General features: G+C 39.3%; 1 protein-coding gene across 1 annotated transcript in view; it reads right to left on the reverse strand.

The window, feature by feature from the left end:
* Nucleotides 1-18,394, reverse strand: part of SOGA3 (SOGA family member 3) — a 56,943-nt gene that overhangs the window by 12,002 nt on the left and 26,547 nt on the right. Inside the window, exons 5-7 of the mRNA XM_045544327.1 lie at nt 14,500-14,571; nt 7,787-8,962; nt 5,837-5,974 (exon numbers count right to left, since the gene is read on the reverse strand). Of these exons, the coding sequence (XP_045400283.1) occupies nt 5,837-5,974; nt 7,787-8,962; nt 14,500-14,571 (1,386 nt within the window). The remainder of the gene's footprint in view (nt 1-5,836; nt 5,975-7,786; nt 8,963-14,499; nt 14,572-18,394) is intronic.

Genomic DNA, 18,394 nt, shown 5'->3' on the forward strand with positions numbered 1-18,394 from the left:
TTAAGAAATAAAAGAAAGATTGCATATGGTATTAAAAACAAAACTCTTAAATTCTCTTCCCCTACTAAATCATTTGAGGCAAGTGGGCAAACAGATGAGCTTCTCTCTGTTCCTTATAACCTCTTAATATTTGAATGCATAGGTTAAGGTAGGTACTTTTGACATGATTTTAAAGAGCTGACTTTGAAGGTATATCATGTTGGACAACCACAGAAAGGAATGACATCATTTTCCAGCCTTCAATAATCACTTACGTATCTTGTATGTTAACATAAACAGCTCAACAACTCAAAACATTTCAGAAGAGACTACAGAAAGTAAACATGTAAAGCACACTTTTTCAGTAATTAAATTATTAAATTAAATTAGATCAATAATTTCCAAAGCTCTATCTCTGCAGTATACAGCATATTAATACTCTTCAAATAGTCAAGAAATTGTACCATTCCTGAATACTTCTGGGTGGCACACCATTTTGTTAAATTAATCAGTGTTCTAAACTTTCTGAAAGATTCTAGTTTTTAAATTACTGTTTATTTAATATTTATTTTGGTATAAGATAAAAACATTTTAAGTTATTTATTTAATATATCTAAAACTGTACTGATAATTTAAAGAAAAAATATTAAAATAGCAAAATTTTATGATCTGAATTTGAAATACCCTAAATAGAAATTTGGGGTAGACAATATTAAAAAAACATTTTAACATGCAAGTCAATAAAATTATATGAATATTTTTGAAAAGGCTGAATAATTGCTAACAGTCACTGATTATATATTGTTATTTTCTCTTTTTTTTTTCCCTTTCTTGTAGACCAGCAGGCAGAGATACAGTCTTAAGTTATAGTAAAGTTTTGCAGTTTTATTTTCAGATGTTGGGTTTTGGTGGTACCTTATTTTGAAAAATAGCTACAGGAAAATACATACAACTATGAACTAAGAAAACTTTTTATCATTTTAACAATGAAATTGAATAATCAGGAAATGTCAATAGATTTAAGTTAATTAAACATAAACATCTGAAATAAAAGATAAGACTCCTGAGAACACCACAGTGTGGCTTAACAGTGGGTAGTGCAAGGTGGAGACTTCTGAAGTTTCTCCTTATTTCTAAAGAATAAGTGTTACATTTGCTGCTCTTATTCTCTGATCAAGTGGGTTATAACAGTACTCTACTCAAAAGGAGTTCCTGGACATGTTTAAAAATTACCCACAACTTCACTAGGACAGCCACAGATTAGAACTGCCAGTGAATACAAAAAATACACCCTTAAGCAGAGAAGGTGTGGATAAAAATGCATTTATTAAGGTACATGGTAAGGACCTTTCAAGATTCTATAATTTTGCACACACTTTCCAAATGGCTAACATGAAAAACAGCCATCACCACCTCCCCCCTCTCACCTGATCAACACAAAAGTATTGTTTAGATGAATTCAAGATGTTACCACATTTATTACTACAATTACAAAGGGGCTCCTGCCATGTCCAGACCATGAGGCATTCTTACTTTGTACAAATCGCCTTCTGAACTTTCACAAGTAGGCTGCTGAGAATATCAGGACCTACTCACGAAATGCTAGTTTCATTAAAACGTGTACAAAATCACCCCACCTATCAAAAACCAGATCTAAATTAAGAACATGGAATCAAAATTAATCTTCCATTAGACCTAACTGGTTTATAACTAGGGTTTAAGCAGCTATGTCTTCATGCATACTGTACCAAAACCCAGTAGTTTAATAAATGGTCAAACTTTTCTCACTTCCTAATACTATCTACTACTTTCACTTCAAACTCTACATTCATTAGGGCATCTGACCCAGAGCATGCCTCTACCAGATGAACTGGCCTGTAGTTCTAAGAGAATGTAACTACAAACACTGCACGAATATTTGGAGTTAAGGCTGAGCTACCAAATTGACATTCCAAACTTTGCTGGCAGCTGATTAGATACTTATATCCTATTCCAGCACAGAAATTGGAGTGAAGATTGGGGAACGCAGGCCAATACACATTCCAGGCTCAGCACTGAATTTTTCTTTGTTTTATGAGTTTAGTCAGTTATACTTAAAAATAGCCAACCGGATTCCTTTTTTCTTACATCTAGGCCAAATTAACAAAGACACTCCTTCTTAAGGCCACGAGTGTGCATGCAAGGATATTTTCTACAATAAGGTTTGCTTTTTTGAGTTTAGTTTCAGTGTTATGTTTATGTAACACAGCTTCAAAGGTGCAGACAAAAGATCCCTTGTCTCATCAACTGGGGGACTTTGCTCCCTTGGTGAACAAAGAAGCATGGGTGTTCCTCTTTCAAAACTAGCTTAACACAACAAAAATAATACAGATCAAAGGCGGAGGGGAAGGAGATTCTGGGAACTTTCTCTCTGCAGTTTTGGGCACCAACCATCTAACTTCTCTTCCCTAGTCTGTGTTCTGTGGTGTATGAGAGAGACACACAGATACTGGATGCCCACGGAATAGCCTGAAGTGACAGGGAGAAGACAGTGAGGGAAAAAGGTCACTTCATGCCTGCTGGCAATTTGCTGAGCCCACCTTCAACCCACTGGCCCCCAACTTGTCCCTAGAGACACAGGCAGGTCTGAATGCCCTGACCCTAGATGCATTTCTCATCATGCACCATTATGACAGAGGTATGTGCACACACACAGGCAGGGCTGGGAAGCTGTCTATGCAGTGGGTACAGCAGAGTTGGAAAGAACCTCCCTGGAATTCAACTGTACAGGAAAGTTGCCTTACTAACTTCAGAGGAACTGTCAGAGAGACCCCAAATCCCCCAGAATCTGTAAGCAGCAGTCAAGTCAGTCCTGTTTCAACCTACTTTCCCCTCCCCAGTATCTCACGGAGTTTCCATGTATGGAGAGCCTGGATGGGGTTCGAGATTCTCATGAAATTCTTCTACAAAATTAATGCCTTAGGAGTTCATAAATAAGATTAATACCCCTGTTGCCAGAATGACCATAGTTCCTAAAAAGAGATCTAAAGATGAGGCTGGTGTTTTGGTTAGCTCAGACACTTCTTCCTTTTTCAGATTATAAGTTATCACTGAGGTATTTGTACCATCCCTGTATGTATTATATTTATGGTGTCATCCCATCTACAAATGCCTAGGGATTTTATTGTAACAGCATGCTATATCATTGCAGGATCATCTTGAATTCAGTGTGCACATGGGCCTGTATCTCTAGGTGTGTGCATGACCCTGCACCCATACACCATTCATCTTGGTTCTCTTTTATGTTATGGATTATTCTTATTTGTCTGTGATTTTGTTAGTTTTGAGAACCTGTATTAATGCCAGGAGAGCTTTCTAACACCACCACCAGCATAGCAATAGAACCGCTTTGTTCTGAGGGGGCATGCTCTAGAGAGGATCCAGACATCCACTGAGTGACTGGATCTTTACGGTCTACTCAAACCCAGACACCTGATGAGCCTATATCCTAGTACAACATAGTTTATTGTAACCTTTGTTGGGGCTACATAGAATGTGTATAAGTATTTTAGATAATTCAAATACCTAAAATCAGTCATTCTCGGGAGTTTTAAAAAATACAAATACCTAGATCCATACATTTAGTTTCAATTAGTATAGGGTAGGGCCCCAACTAAAAACATCCCAGAAATTCTAATGTGCAGCTAGGCTTGAGAACTACTGATCTAGATATTTAGTTCTTGGTTCTGCTCATGATAAAAAAAGCTAAAATTCCAAAGCCAGTTTCTTAAAGCCACACAGGGCAGTGAATATGCATGATACTTCTGAAGTGAACAAATGCATCACATACCACTTTTCTCCACAAAGACAGTATCAGCAATTTGGGCAAAACCGTTGTTTGTGATGTGAGATCACAGGGAACTTGAAGTTCTGACCCTTTTCCTCTACATGCCAGGGAGCTGCCCAGTGTGACAACTCACAACACTGCCATACATTTCCAAATGCTCTGTTGGTAGCTGAGAACCACTGCGAGGCTGGATGTATCTGGCTTCAAAGGTAATAAACATTTCAGAGACATATCAGCCATCAAACATTTACTTTCAGTTCCTTGAGATGGTGACCTGGATCTAACAGATTTTGTTTTTTAAAGTGGTTGCTATTCCTGAGATCAAATTTTTTAAAAAGTAGACTTGAATCATAATGATTAAACATGGCATTTATCATATTTCATTCATTTTTCTAATGAAGTTCTACCTAGCCTTTTGAATTTCTAAAATGAAAACCCAGAAGTACATATCAACAGGTTCTAACTATTAGTTTTTTTTTTTTTTTTTTTGAGACAGAGTGTCACTTTGTTGCCCTGGCTAGAGTGAGTGCCGTGGCGTCAGCCTAGCTCACAGCAACCTCAAACTCCTGGGCTTAAGCGATCCTACTGCCTCAGCCTCCCGAGTAGCTGGGACTACAGGCATGCGCCACCATGCCCGGCTAATTTTTTCTATATATATTTTTAGTTGGCCAGATAATTTCTTTCTATTTTTAGTAGAGACGGGGTGTTGCTCAGGCTGGTCTCGAACTCCTGACCTCGAGCGATCCACCCGCCTCGGCCTCCCAGAGTGCTAGGATTACAGGCGTGAGCCACCACGCCCGGCCTCTAACTATTAGTTAACCACCGATCCTCACTCTAGGACTTTTCTCCCCCAACCAAAAAAGCAAAAAAACAACTAAACCAAAAAACCTAAAACCAAAACAAACCTTATGGAGAGTAAGGGCAGTTATTTTAAATTGAACTTTTATACAGCTGTGAAGTTTTTTTTTTTTTTCAAACTAATACTCAAAGGGAAATGGATGTGTGTGTGTATGTGTGGGGAGGAGGGATGAGAATATAAATAAATCGTGGTCTGTTGCAAGCTAAATTCCTGGGATTCAAAAGGATGTTACCAGTGCCAAATTTTGTGGCAGAGCAACATTTTTCCACACGTTACTCTTTTTGTTGAGACACAAGATATTTCACTTTACCAAAGATTTTCACATCCACCAACCAAACAGTGAATATTTACAAATATGTGACTTTCAACAAGTGCTGAGATTTCTGGATCTTGGGTGGCACTCGTATAGTCCAGCTCTCCACTGGATAAACTGCTGAGGAGATGGACAGAATGGGGCCTTTGGGTACATGGAGGCTCTCCAGGCCACTTTAGGTATGAGGAGAAAGTAAGTTTATATCTCAAGAGCACCTCCCACTGGAACTGTGCTACTGGCATTGGATTGTGGTTTAATGAAATCTGGAGAATGACTGTATTTTTTTCCCCTACTCAAAACAATTCACATATCATTTTTATAGCATATTTTCTGCTTTGGAGGCAATCTATAACAAAGGATAGGACTCCAGGCAACAAGCTTGATTAGCAATATATGGCTCTAAGTATAAGTAACAGCAGAAATGGCTGGTTTGGTGGGAAGCAAATACAATAGGATGGGGATAATTATTCTCTAAATGAACTAAGACTTAATCTACTCTCATGCTTCCAAGCATATCTCTGTAAACAGAACACATCAGCATTACAATACATTACTTAGTTTCCAAGAAGGTCACATTTCATTTATTCACCATATTTTTCACAGATATTTGGTGGACGCTATCTTGTCAGTCTGATGCAACCCAGAAAGGTACTTTATAAATCTATATAATTTTTGAAAGTGTGACCAACTTGTGAATGTCCAGCTTTTGAATTACCATAATAGTCAACTACTGTGAAATAATTATGAAAGATTTGGTCAATCTGCCAATTATTTATCAAGAAGAATACAAATCAAGTTGTAAAAGAAGGAAGCAAACATTAAAATGAATTATACCAAAAAGCCACACTTACTTCCTTACCTGAAATATTTTAATGCTTGGGCTTCTTATTGAATTTGGTAGTGGTAAGATGAGTTGTGTCTTTTTAAAGAAATAAGCAGTCTTCAGTGTTTTTATAGCATTGGTTACTACAGAAATTATACTTCTTTTACTTCTTGTCTTGAAGGGTGAACAAAATAAACAAACCGAAAATACTACAATGAATGGTAAATGATGAAAGACTTACAGTACAAAAAATAGTGTAAAAAGGAAGACAAGTTTAAATATTGTTGTGTAAGAAAGTGATGAAAATAATACAAGAATGAGAATAAGTAAAATGATAGGCTGGAACATCTGGGAAGGTAAACGCAAAGACAAAGAGAAGAGTCAATTAATAATAATTTTTAAAACTTAAATTTGTATCAACTAATCTAAGTATTCATCCCACTTAAGAAAAAGACACCCCCCCCCCCACTTAGGCCTATATTTACAAAATCTGAAAGCCTGTTATTACACACAGTGCTTTCTCTCACTCTGATTTCCCCTGAGGGTATAATTTAAAAACTACATGCCTTTAGTATTAAAAAATCCGCAACAAGGAAACTAAAAACCAATTATTAGATATAATAAGTAGAAAAAAGTAAACTTTAACATATCAAAATACACCAAGTTTTATCATAAAACTTATTATCTTTTTCATAGCAAAGCAGAGAGCAACATGCAAGATAAATAAGCGATAGGGTTGCAATTTTTCTTAGTTGTACTGACAGGCAGTTAATCTAATATCATGCTTCTGTGTATAGGCTGATTTTTAAATATAAATGTCTTGCGTGTCTTAAAAGCCATGCATGCTGTTGTACTTCCGTGGGTTCTCCAATGGATACAGGACACCAGGCTTGCCAACAGGAAGAGCATTGCCTGTTTTGTTTCATAAATTATCTTTCACGTGGTTAACTCTGACAAAATGCATTGGTCTTTACGTGGCCACCATACCTGGCCAAAGCAGCTCAGTCCAATTCATCCGGTGTGCCTCTACAAATCAGGATGGAGGAAAAATGCTGGTTTTCCCTGTTCTGGAATAGTTATTACTATTTCTCTGATTTAATGGTGCCTTCAAGCTACAGTATAACACTCCTTCCCCAGTCCTGAGATTCTCCACCAAAGAACTGACAGTGATTTTCTCTGGAAATAATGATCATGTTACTTTAACTTATGATAAAGAGGAGACTTTCATTTGTTCCTTTTGATAAGGTGCTAGACACAAGATCATGTCTCTTTACCACTGGTTTCTATTTAACACATTTACCAGTAGGTATCCATCAATCCTGCTTATTTTTTTATTTTTATTTATTTTTAAAAAGCCAGGCCTTCCAGAGCTTTCACATGGATTTTAATTTTTTTTCTATTTTTATTATATTTTTTTCTTTTTTAATATATTAGAGACAGAGTCTCACTATGTTACCCGGGCTGGTCTCCAACTCCTGGGCTCAAGTGATCCTCCTGTCTCAGCCTCCCGAGTAGCTGGGACTATAGGCACAAGCCACTGTGCCCGGCTCAAGCAATTTTTTAAAATCTTAAACTTAGTTTGGATCTTGGCTCAAAAACCGCAAACTAGCATTTAAGGATTCCTATTCAGGACTTTCTTGCAGTTCGATGTGTTAGTAGAGTCCAAGTGAAAAATGCTGACCTTCCAAAATAATAATGCATCTTAAAAATCCTTTAACCTTTACACAAAAACGGAGGGTGACGGTGTTAAATTTCAGAGGGGAAATAAATGGTGACTAGATGATTGGCGTACAAAAACCTCAGGCCTGAAGGAGGACAGTGTGAAGGAACCAGTAGCCGGGCCAGGGGCTTCGAAGCCCAGCCGGACTCCGAGCGGGGCTGCCCTACAGCGGGCGCGGCGGTCTGGCCGCGGAGACGCCCCGCCAGGGACGGCAGCGCCGCGGGCCAGCCTCGCCGGCGCCCGGCTCGCAATAGGCAGAACTGTACCTGACTCACGGAAATGGGCTCCTCGGCACCGCGGTCGTCCGCGGACTTGGGCACCTCGAGGCGGTCGATGAAGGTCTGCAGCTCCTTGCGGAAGGCCTTCATCTGCGCGTTGATGCGGTAGAGCAGCTCGTGCTCGCGGATGCGGCTGCCGTCGTCCTCCTCGTCCATGAGTCCGAACAGGTCCCCGTTGGCCACGTAGATGCGCGCCTCGGTGATGATGGTGCTCGTGTCGGCGATGAGGCGGTCGATGGTCTTGCCCAGGCGCTCGGCCTCCGAGCGGATGTCCTTCATCTGCTGCCGGTCGGAGAAGCTCTTGGGCCAGGGCCCTGGCGCGGGGTAGAAGGAGCGGGTGGGCGTCAGGCAGCGGATGTTGCGCACCTCCTCCGAGTCGCTCTCGCCGCCGATGGGCCCTTCGCGCTTGCGGTGCGGCGGCCGCGAGTCGTCGTCGCTCTCCTTCTTGCCCGCGTCGCTCTCGGCGTCGCTGTCGCGGGGGCTGCCACGGATGCCCAGGTGCGAGGCCAGGTCGTAGCGCTGCATGTTGGACATGAGCACGCGGTTCTCGTACTGCAGCTGCATGACCTTGCCGCTGAGCTCGTTGATCTGCAGGCGCGCCGCCTTCAGCTCCTCCTGCAGGGCCTCGGTCTTGGCGTTGTCGTGGTGCCGCGCGCTGTCGTGGCCGCCGGACTTGTACTTGTACTTGTTGAGCTCCGCCGTGATGCGCTTGTTCTGCTCCTCCAGGTCGGCCACGTTCCTCCGCAGCAGCTCCGTCTCGTCCTCCACCAGCTGCAGGTGCTGCCGCAGCTCCGACAGGGATTCACTCTGCTCCCTCATGAGGGGGTTGGCCGAGCCATTGAAGTCGTCGCCCCTCAGGTCGTCCAGTTCCGCCTTCAAGCCTCTGTTCTCCACCTCCAGTTCGACGATTTTCCTGCCCAGGATGTTGGCTTCTTCCTCCACCAGCCTCAGCCGTAGCTTGAGCTCGGCCTCCCTGGTGCTGGGAGGACCCCCGGCTTCTCCCTTGGGCAAAGGACTGTCCAGATCCCCATAAAAGGATCTGTACTTCTGGAGCTCGTGTTCGAATCTGTCCTTTTCTTTGTCAATCTTGGCCATTTTCTTTCTCATCAAAGCAGCTTCTTCCTTAACGAACTGCAGCTGGCATTTCAGATCTTCATTGTCCTCCTCATTGTGGGAAAAAGAGGGAAAAGGACAGGAGATCATTTTTATGCAAATCAGGAAAACAACCAAAAAAGGACACCTGCGAAAAGAATTTCTTTTTCTTGTAATCAAGATTTATTGAAACACAGAGACAGTAGATGCTGTGTACTTTCCTCGTATCACTTCAATTCTTTGGCAAAGTAGAGATTAGGACAATATTACCTCCTGGAAACAAAAAGGGAAAGGAATATGGAAAGAGAAAAACTGTTCATCACTATTCAGAGATTATTATATGTTGCAACTGCACACAACTGTTTGGTGGTCATTTTAACAATGCTCCTTTTGCTTGTTTTGTTATTACTCTAATATATATAAACCCTATTCACTGAAAGGAATATGTGGTTAATGTGCACTCGCTGCCATTTATTGCGCACTTACTCTTTGTCACGTGCTGTAAAGTTCTTTACACACATGACCTAATTTAATGTTCAGAGTCAAACTTACGAGTAGGTATTAAAATTCCTGGTTTATTGATGCTCAGTGACTTGTTCAAGGTTACACAACTAATAAGAGGCAAAGGACTAAGGTGAAATTTGAATTCAGTTTTGTCCGAAACTAAAGCTCAGGTTCATGATCACTATGAAATCTAGAAAATAATTTGCCCTCTGTCTTTATTCAAAGGAAAATTCTTTTAAAGGCCTTTAAGTAGAAAATCGCCCATCCAAGGAGAAACTGTTATTCCATCTAGCTCACTTTTAAAATAGAATGTACTCCCACCAGTATGAAATGGATAAAGGTGGTTCTTGCTGGTGAAAAGATACTGGAGTAGAATCTGTAAAAGTTCCTCTCACACATCCTTATGCCAACCTTTAAAGCCCAATAATTAACTAAATTGAAAAGTACAAAATAAGAAGTGGAAATACATTCTTTCTCTGAGAGCTATTATAGAAGCATGTTACTAAGTCCAAAGACATATCTCTCAAGGACAAGTTCCCAAAATTCTATTTTAAGTATGTACTTTGGGCCAATCATGTAACTTCTGTGAACTTTGGTTTCCTCATTTTTACAATGGGAATAAAAATGCCTTCCTTAAGCAGTACTCAGAGTCACGTGTGTCTGAGATGCATTCCGGTAAAGAAGTAGCGACCACTGGGGAGAAAGGCAAGGAGGATAATAAGCTTCTGCCAGAATGCTCAGTAAATAAGGCCCAGAGCCTTTGAGATGGAAGAGATGGACAACAGGGCACAGGTCTCCTGTCCTCCCATCTCCTGATGGAAATATGAAGGGTTTGAGAGCTGCTGGGTATGCAGAGCCTGAACATCACATTCCTTGTATCATTAAAGTCTCACATCAGCCTTTCAAGATCTGCCCTTTACCAGTAAGAGAGGTTTATGATGATAATACAGCAGAGCACAAGTTAATAAACTACAGAGCGCAATCTGTGTTCAGGCTGATTCCAAAACTTATATTCTTTCCACTGCACATGTTGTCTCTAAAAAAGAAGCATGAAAGAAGAAAAATAGGGCAATGGGGTAAAAATCAAAGAAATCAGATGTGTTGGCTTGTACACTTTCCTCTAGAAGAAGTTTAGAAGAAAGGGGAGAAGCACAGCCAGAAGAGATGAGAGAAGCTCAGCAGCAGAGAGGATAAGAGGGTATGTCACAGAAAGCTTTGGTGGGAGAACCAATTTCGCAAGGGAAGAGAGAAGCTGCACTGCAATAGACTATGTGTTGAGGCCCTCCCACTAATTCCGTGAGGATGAGACCAAGGCATTATAATGTTTAATATTACATCAGTAGAGGGATCAAAGATAACCCTGAATTTTTGAGCTTAGGTGTCTCCCTGGATTGTACTGCCAATAACAGGGATGGAGAATGAGCAAAGAAGAGCAGGTTTTGCGTGAATAATATGGGTTTAAGTTTTTTAAAATGCTGTCTTCGAGGTGCATCAGTGAAAGGATACTGAGTGGAAATATGTATCACCAAGCATGTAAAATCTCAGGCTCCAGATTACAGAGATTGCACTTTGGCACCTGGAGAGAGCTCAGGTCTAGCGGTGAGGACATGTGAATAAGATGCACAGAGGTGAGGGTCGAAGCTCTTGCAGTGGTCAAGCGGTAATCAAAGAGGAGAAGAAAAGAAAGGAAGACAGATAAGAAAGGGGCAAAGGATTGGAAGGAGAAGTCTAAGATCATGTAGGCCAATAATTAGAAACAATGTGTGCATAGAAAATTGACCAACAGTGTCAAATATGCTTTTACATATAGGCTAGGTTTTATTGAAAAGTAAGAGCAGATGAGACTGGGGAGCTAGGTAGGGCTACGTGTGGGGTGGAAGTCCTTGATTGCAAGGCAAGGCCTTCATTTGCTAATACAAAAAAAAACAAAACAAAAAAATACATTGGCATATGCGGCAGTTTGAGTCTAACCAAAACAGCAGTGGGTGTGATACCAGCCACAGACTGAAGCAGAATAACACTTCACTGGGCTATGCTAAGTGAATTAAAAAAAGAGAAGAATATCTGATTTGTGTATATGTAAGCTCTCCTGCCCAAAGGAATGAAAACATAACAATTATTTTAACACTTGGACATATACTGCAAGTAACAGTCATTATGAGGGAAGAAGCCACATCAAGAGAATGATGGGTACAGTAATTATTCTCTTTATTTAAAAATAAATCTTTTTACAAAGTGTGATAATTTCTGCAATGCCAAGAGTTTAAGAACCCTGTATGCCAATATACCTTGTATCCCCATCTTGTAACCTAACCATTATAAGCTGCATTTGGAACTGGGCATAGAAATTACTATATACAATTGTTTTAAAAACTAGGAGATTGTATGGGAAGTGCCTGGTCCACAGTAATAGAGCAGTAAATGTTTGCTCCTGTTTTCCATAGTGAATGGTAGGCAGGAAAGATTAAAATGCTCTGAGGTACGGAGCAAGTTGTTTCTGATTTTTGTGTCTGTTAAAGACTCGCTCACTCACTCATAAGATACAGATGACTATGAGGAAGGGAGCATAAAGATGAAGAAAGGCCCCCAAAAAGTGAGCTAAGCCTGGCTTTGACTTAAAGAGCCACTACTAGCACCTAAACTGCATTCTAATTAATTACATATATTAACTGCTTTAATCTGTACAACTCCCTATTATGATTCCCATTTTATAAATGAGAAATAGAGGCACAGAAAGAATCAGTAACTTGTCTAAGGTCATAACAGCTGGTATATGCCAGACATTTCAACCCAAGCAACCTAGGCCTAGAGCTACAGTTCTGGTTTGCTATGCAACAGCATTTCTCAGTAAATGAAGTCACTGCTGCTGGAGGAACATGTAAAGAATAGATCAAAGAAGATGAAGCAAATTAACAAAATGAAATACAAAGCTATGCGAACAGTAGTAGATCGGACCATATGAAATTGCTATTTCTGTAGATCAAAATGAATAGCATGTTGGCAATTCATGTGGTTCAACCTAGAAAAGGGGGACATAGAAGTATTCAAAAGTGTGCACTGTGCATGCGCAGAGTGCCACACACCAGACACAGATGATTCACAGCTGAGTAAGATGGGCCCTGTCTATAAAATGCCCGGGGCTAAGATGAACACCTAAACAATAACAATAGAATGAGATGTTTGCAGTAATATATGTGGATCAACGGTCCTCAACATTGACTGAGCAACAGAATCATTTGATAACTTTATAAAAATGAACCATTCTATCACTGAGATATCCCATTGGAGACAGCCTTGATCAATCAGCTGGGGTGGGTGTTTGAAAAGTGACAGATCATAACCACTGAAAATAAATGTGTTGGAAATGATAGCAGGGACTTCAAATACCACAACAGTACACTTATAACTATTCCAGGAAGTTTGTGGTCAAACAAAAGCTGGTGGATTGCAAGGCATCTTGACTTTTGTAAAGTCCCAGACCCTCCCTAAAAAACTGATGAAAACTGTGGATGTCTTTTGCACAAAGGTGCCCACAAGCACATGCCCATGGAGTGGAAGTCCATAGAACCAGGGACAAACACTTAAGAACTCCTGGATTAGAGAATATTGTTGAAAAAATAAATAAACTTTAACATAGGAAGTGTAAGAATAGGACAAATGTGGATTAAAAAAAATAAACTGCCAATTAAAACTGACTTAAGATTTTAGAACAGGGAGCATATAGCATCTACTTCCTAAACAAGGGAGGAAAGAGGATTCATGGCAATGTGTGAAATGATCCACAGCAAAATATTTAGACAGAGGTGACTAAAGTGATAGCAAAGAGAATGGCAAAGCTGTAATGACAGAGCATATCTGGACTTATTAAGGGAATGGGGAGACAGGAACAAAAACAAGTATTATGATCTTGATATGAGACTCTCTGGGATTCTAGAAATGCTGAGGCCTATAAATGTTCTTGTACAAGTACCAGGAGAAAAATTAACCACGAATGGAGCAAGGACACAGAGGAAAAGTGAAACTAATACACATTTAATATGTTATGCTTCAAAAAAATGATTGGGATCAACTTTTTCAAACTTTGGATATTTAATTATCACTTTAAAGTTACTTAATGAGAAAATATCTTGTAGTAATTTTTTAAAATGTACATTTAAAATACATTTAGATTAAATAGATTCCCACTTATTAATACATGTTTAAAAGTCAGTATCTAGCCATGTGTTGTTGGACAGCCATAATGTCACTTCTATCCCAAATATTTCCTCATCTGTTTTAAAATCTCCTTTGTTACAACCATCAGGATCTTCTGCTTACCCTGAAAGCAGAGCTAGTCTTTATTGAGCCTATTTCTAAGGTACTTAATAAGCCCATGGTTAGTACATCTTGTAAGTTTTATTTTTATTCCTTTGTTTCCTTTCTTTCACTTCTCCAATCACTGGCATAGAGAATTACCTCATTCTAGGACTCTCTAAAGACATCGTGAGCTTCTCTCTCCCTTCTGCCATCCCTTCCTACAACATTCCTTTCTTTGCCTTCTGCTGATACTATGGGAACAGCCATTCTATTGACCTTATTAATTATGAAAGAACAAGATTAGCGTCATGGGTACAGTTCTCAAATACAGCAGCACATAAACTACTAATGACATTTTGCTGTGTGCTTACAATGTAAAAGCAAGTATAATGGGGATATTAGTGCTGGCTTTACAAGTAAATATACTGAATTCTTTATACTACTTGTGTCTATAGCTACATAATTGATATGCATAATTTAACTTTGTCTATTTGGCCATTATGTTGCATAATAGGGTGACTATAGTTAAATAATAATTTATTGTCAATTTCAAAATAACTAAAAGAGTGGAATTGGAATGTTCTTAACACAAAGAAATGATGAATGCTTGAGGTGGTGAATACCCCAAGTGCCTTGTATAAAAATATCACATGTATCCCATAAATATGTACAAATATTATGCATCCATAATAATTAAAAATAAAAAAAATTTACAAAACATTATGTCTATGTCTATTTATAAGTATAGCTTATTATTATATACATTCAGAGATACTTGATGTGCTAGTTGAAATTTTATTTCTACATACCTCTGTGGGAGTCTGTTGAGCCTTTTTTTCTGATTTTGGCAAATCTTTGCTTCCTCTTCTTTTTAAGGATAACTGAAACAAAGCATGGACACATTTAGTTTGGCAAGCTATAATATTAATTCTATTTTATGTTTTTAAGTGTCCTAATCTCCTATGACAAAACCAAGACCAATAAAAAGAGTTAGTTCAACAATCATAAAGGAGGAAAACATCGCAACCAGTTAGATTTAGCTATATGTTTACCTTGGACTGGGATACACATCACAGTAGAATGTAGCTGGCAATTATCTAATTAATTTGAGAAATACAGGAAACCTACTGTGAAAATGCAGAAAAACAACTCAGATAAAATTCAGATTGATGACTTGATAGGCTATATAATTCAAATGAAAGCAAATGCTTGTGGGCCTTCCACGTCACTAAAGAAAAAAAGAGGAGTACGTTATTATTTCCAGGGTTGGAGTTACGTTGCCAGAGGCTTGTAAAGGCCAATTTTCAATGAATTCATGTAGAATTTGAAGAATTTCATTATTCCCTCATCCCACATCCACGTAAGCAAAGCACAACACACGCATGTGTACCATGACAGGAACGGTAGGGTTGCAGTGAAACGCAGAGGGTACGCTCCATCTCCGGGAGCAGGCGGACTGGGAACAGACTCAGCTCATTGGTGCAGTACAAGAATATGGGCATTTTCAAGAGGAGCTGGAAATCTGGATTCATGTAAAGTCCCCCACATTTTATTGGGTGATTCTAATTAAAACTCAAACGAACAACACTTTGTAAGTCAAAGAATTCATACCTAGTGCCAAATTGTTTCATGGACCAGCAGATTATGATTGCTGGTGCTCAGTTGCATTTCTCACACAAATATAAAAAGAAGGGTCTCTCTATGTAAATAATAATTACCCACTGTACAAATCTACCACATACCAGATATTGAGCTGGAGACCCAAAGTTCTATTAGATATTACACCTACCATCGGGAGGCTCAAATTTAGCATGGGTGGCAGGGAAGTAAAGAATGACAGTACGAGTTGGTAAATGTCACGCTTTTGGTTGTATGAAGCAAACACTTTGTTTTAGTTGGCATCACCACCATGAGAACAATGCTTGCTACATGGCAGATGGTGATAAAATATTTGCTGTACCAATGAGTTAGTATAAAATATGAAGTTCTGAAGTCAAAGAGAAGGCCAGGGGTATGGACAGACAGTAAAAGCGGAAAGGCTTTTCAAAAGAGGAGGATTCATGACTTTGCACAGAACTGAGAACTAAATTCTTCACGTTAATTTCTAACCCATATCCACTATTAAATAAAGGCACATGGTCAAGCACAGAAAGTAGGGGAATACATTGCTGCAACTGTTTTATTCAGTACGAAATTGAAACTACAGAGACACATGAATAGTCCACATGGTTATTCATTTCTAATTATTTATAGAAAGAAGTTCTTTATGTTGCTTGTATAATCTTCTTAGAAACAAAAGCTGTGGAGACTAACTCACTAACTGAAAGTAACTTAACAACTGATCAACAAAAACTGTCCCAAGAATATAGCGAGCTGAACTAGGACACCTGAAACACCGTAGGTAGGAACTACCTACAAGAAGCACTAAATTTTTTTATTAAATATTTATTGAATGCTTTTATTTTAATTCACCACAGACATTTGTTGAGTTTCTGGCATACGTGTGGTTCTGGATGCTGAACACATATGACTAAGAAATATTTTACTCTTTCCCCAAAGAGCTAACTGTTTATGATGATAAGAAAGATGTAATTAACTAAAACAGTGGACAGTATTAACGAGGGGCAATAAATAAAGAATAAACAAAGGACCGAGAGATCAAAGGAAGAAGCTATGACTCCAGACCTGGGGAATCAGAGAAAATTATCCGACTGAATTGATCTTTGAAATTTGTAAAATTTCAACAGAAACAAAATTGAGTAAATAGTTTTAGGAATAAAGATATGGAGGCATTAGTGTGCCCTATAGGTGCACTGACCTCTGAAAAGAAATGAGGGAGGTAGGGTCTCTGCAGAGAAGGGGTGAGAGAAGATCCTGAAAAGATTGAGGTCAGCTTGTGGAGCAGAGAAATTTAGACTTTATCCTGTGGGCAATGTTAAAATGAGACCTCTAAATTAATATAGGAGAAATGATGAAACTAGGACATTCTTTCCTAAGAGAAATTTTCTATTTTACTTTTATTTAAATATCACTCAAGTAGGGGGTGTTAAACTCAAATAAAGCTCTGAAAAAAAGGTTTCCCCTTGAATAAAGGTACATTGCTTTTAAGGTGCCCCTAGGACTACAAGTGCCTTTTAAGTATCACATTTAAATTTTTAATAAATATTTAATCATCTTTTCATATCCCAGTAAGTTTTAATAAACCTTCTGAATGCTATGAAACAAAGATAAGAAATTCATACAATTAGAGAAAGTCAGAGAAATAATGTAAGTCCACACAGTCCTCTCCTGTGTGGATAAAACTGTGTCACCTGCCCCCTTGTCATCCTCCCCCACCCTTATCTACTAAATCTATTAACCTCTGCAAAGGCGAGCAGTTTGGGAGGCCAGAATGAAATCTCAGATTTTCGTCTTTGTTGGCAAAACAGGCACTTCAGATGGTTCTCTAGATAAATATGTTCAAAATATTTCTTGTCTACTTAATTCTTTGCATTCTCAGCCTCAGCTTGTCCAAAAGAGGCTGCTGTTCTTTTTTATCCATGGGAAGGCCAGGAATTAGAGAGTTTTGCCAATAATTATGTTTGCACAGCAATTATATAAAATGGATCGTCTGTGTTCTAAAAATGTTTCAGGATTGCCTTTCTCAGTTGAAATTTGGTCCACTTCTTAATATGGACCAAATTTTTAGTTACTTAAATAACAGAGAAGAACCTGCTTAAAATGCTACCAAAATATATATTATGTATGTATACAGACGTCTCCTATGTTGTTGATAAAATTAAAGAGAGGCCCATTTATATGGTGATTAAGTCAAGAAGGAAACTACAGATATATTAATATCGAGGATTTACTGAGGACAAAATATATGCCATGCATTTTTCTAAGCACTTTATATGCATCTACTCATTTAATCTGACAACAGCCTTATGAGCTTGACACCATTATCTGAAGCACACAAAAGATATACTACTCAGCTAGTAAGTGTTAGAATCAGGATGCAACTTCTCCGGTTTCCGAGTTCTTACTCTGAACAACTACACTACACTGTTACTCCAAAGGAAGAAAAGTGCAATTTAGAAGCAAGGTTATACTACTTCTGAGCATATCCTTCTCTATGGTAACAGAGCATGACTGCATGGGTTTGGGGTGCTAGTTTACACATATTACACATGTACAATGTATTTTTGTATTTTCAACGTGGAACCAGCAGAAGTGACATACACACTTAACTGGTTCTCACAGTCAATCTGTAAATACTTGTAACTTCAGGGCAACATTGGGAGAGAGGCCTGGGTATTGCTGACTGAAGGCTAGAGGGAAACTGAAAGAGGCAGAAGCTCTGTCTCCAACCTGTCTTGGAAGGAAACAGGAGGGCACCTGTCCCTAGAAGTCCTCCTCCTTCCCTTCTATTATATCCTTGACACTTAAGCAAAGAGCCTAGCAGAGGCAGGACAGGTAAGGTGCTCAGGGCCTCATTCTCCACTCTCTCCCCCGAAAGGATGAGGCAGGATCCCAAGCTTTATACCAAGGCATGATCTTGGGGGCCAGAGGAGAATGTGGGTGAGGAAGAGGCAGATGCCAGGGTGATGAGGCTGTGTGGGTAATGAGGCTGTGTCATTCTTCTGTGCAAAATCTCCTGGCAGTTTTCTATCTTGTTCAGAGCTGAGGCATGGTTTACTAAGGCATACCAGACCTTGACTACAC

The sequence above is a fragment of the Lemur catta genome, chromosome 2 (genome assembly GCF_020740605.2).
Source record: "Lemur catta isolate mLemCat1 chromosome 2, mLemCat1.pri, whole genome shotgun sequence".
In the NCBI taxonomy this organism is placed as follows: Eukaryota; Metazoa; Chordata; class Mammalia; order Primates; family Lemuridae; genus Lemur; species Lemur catta.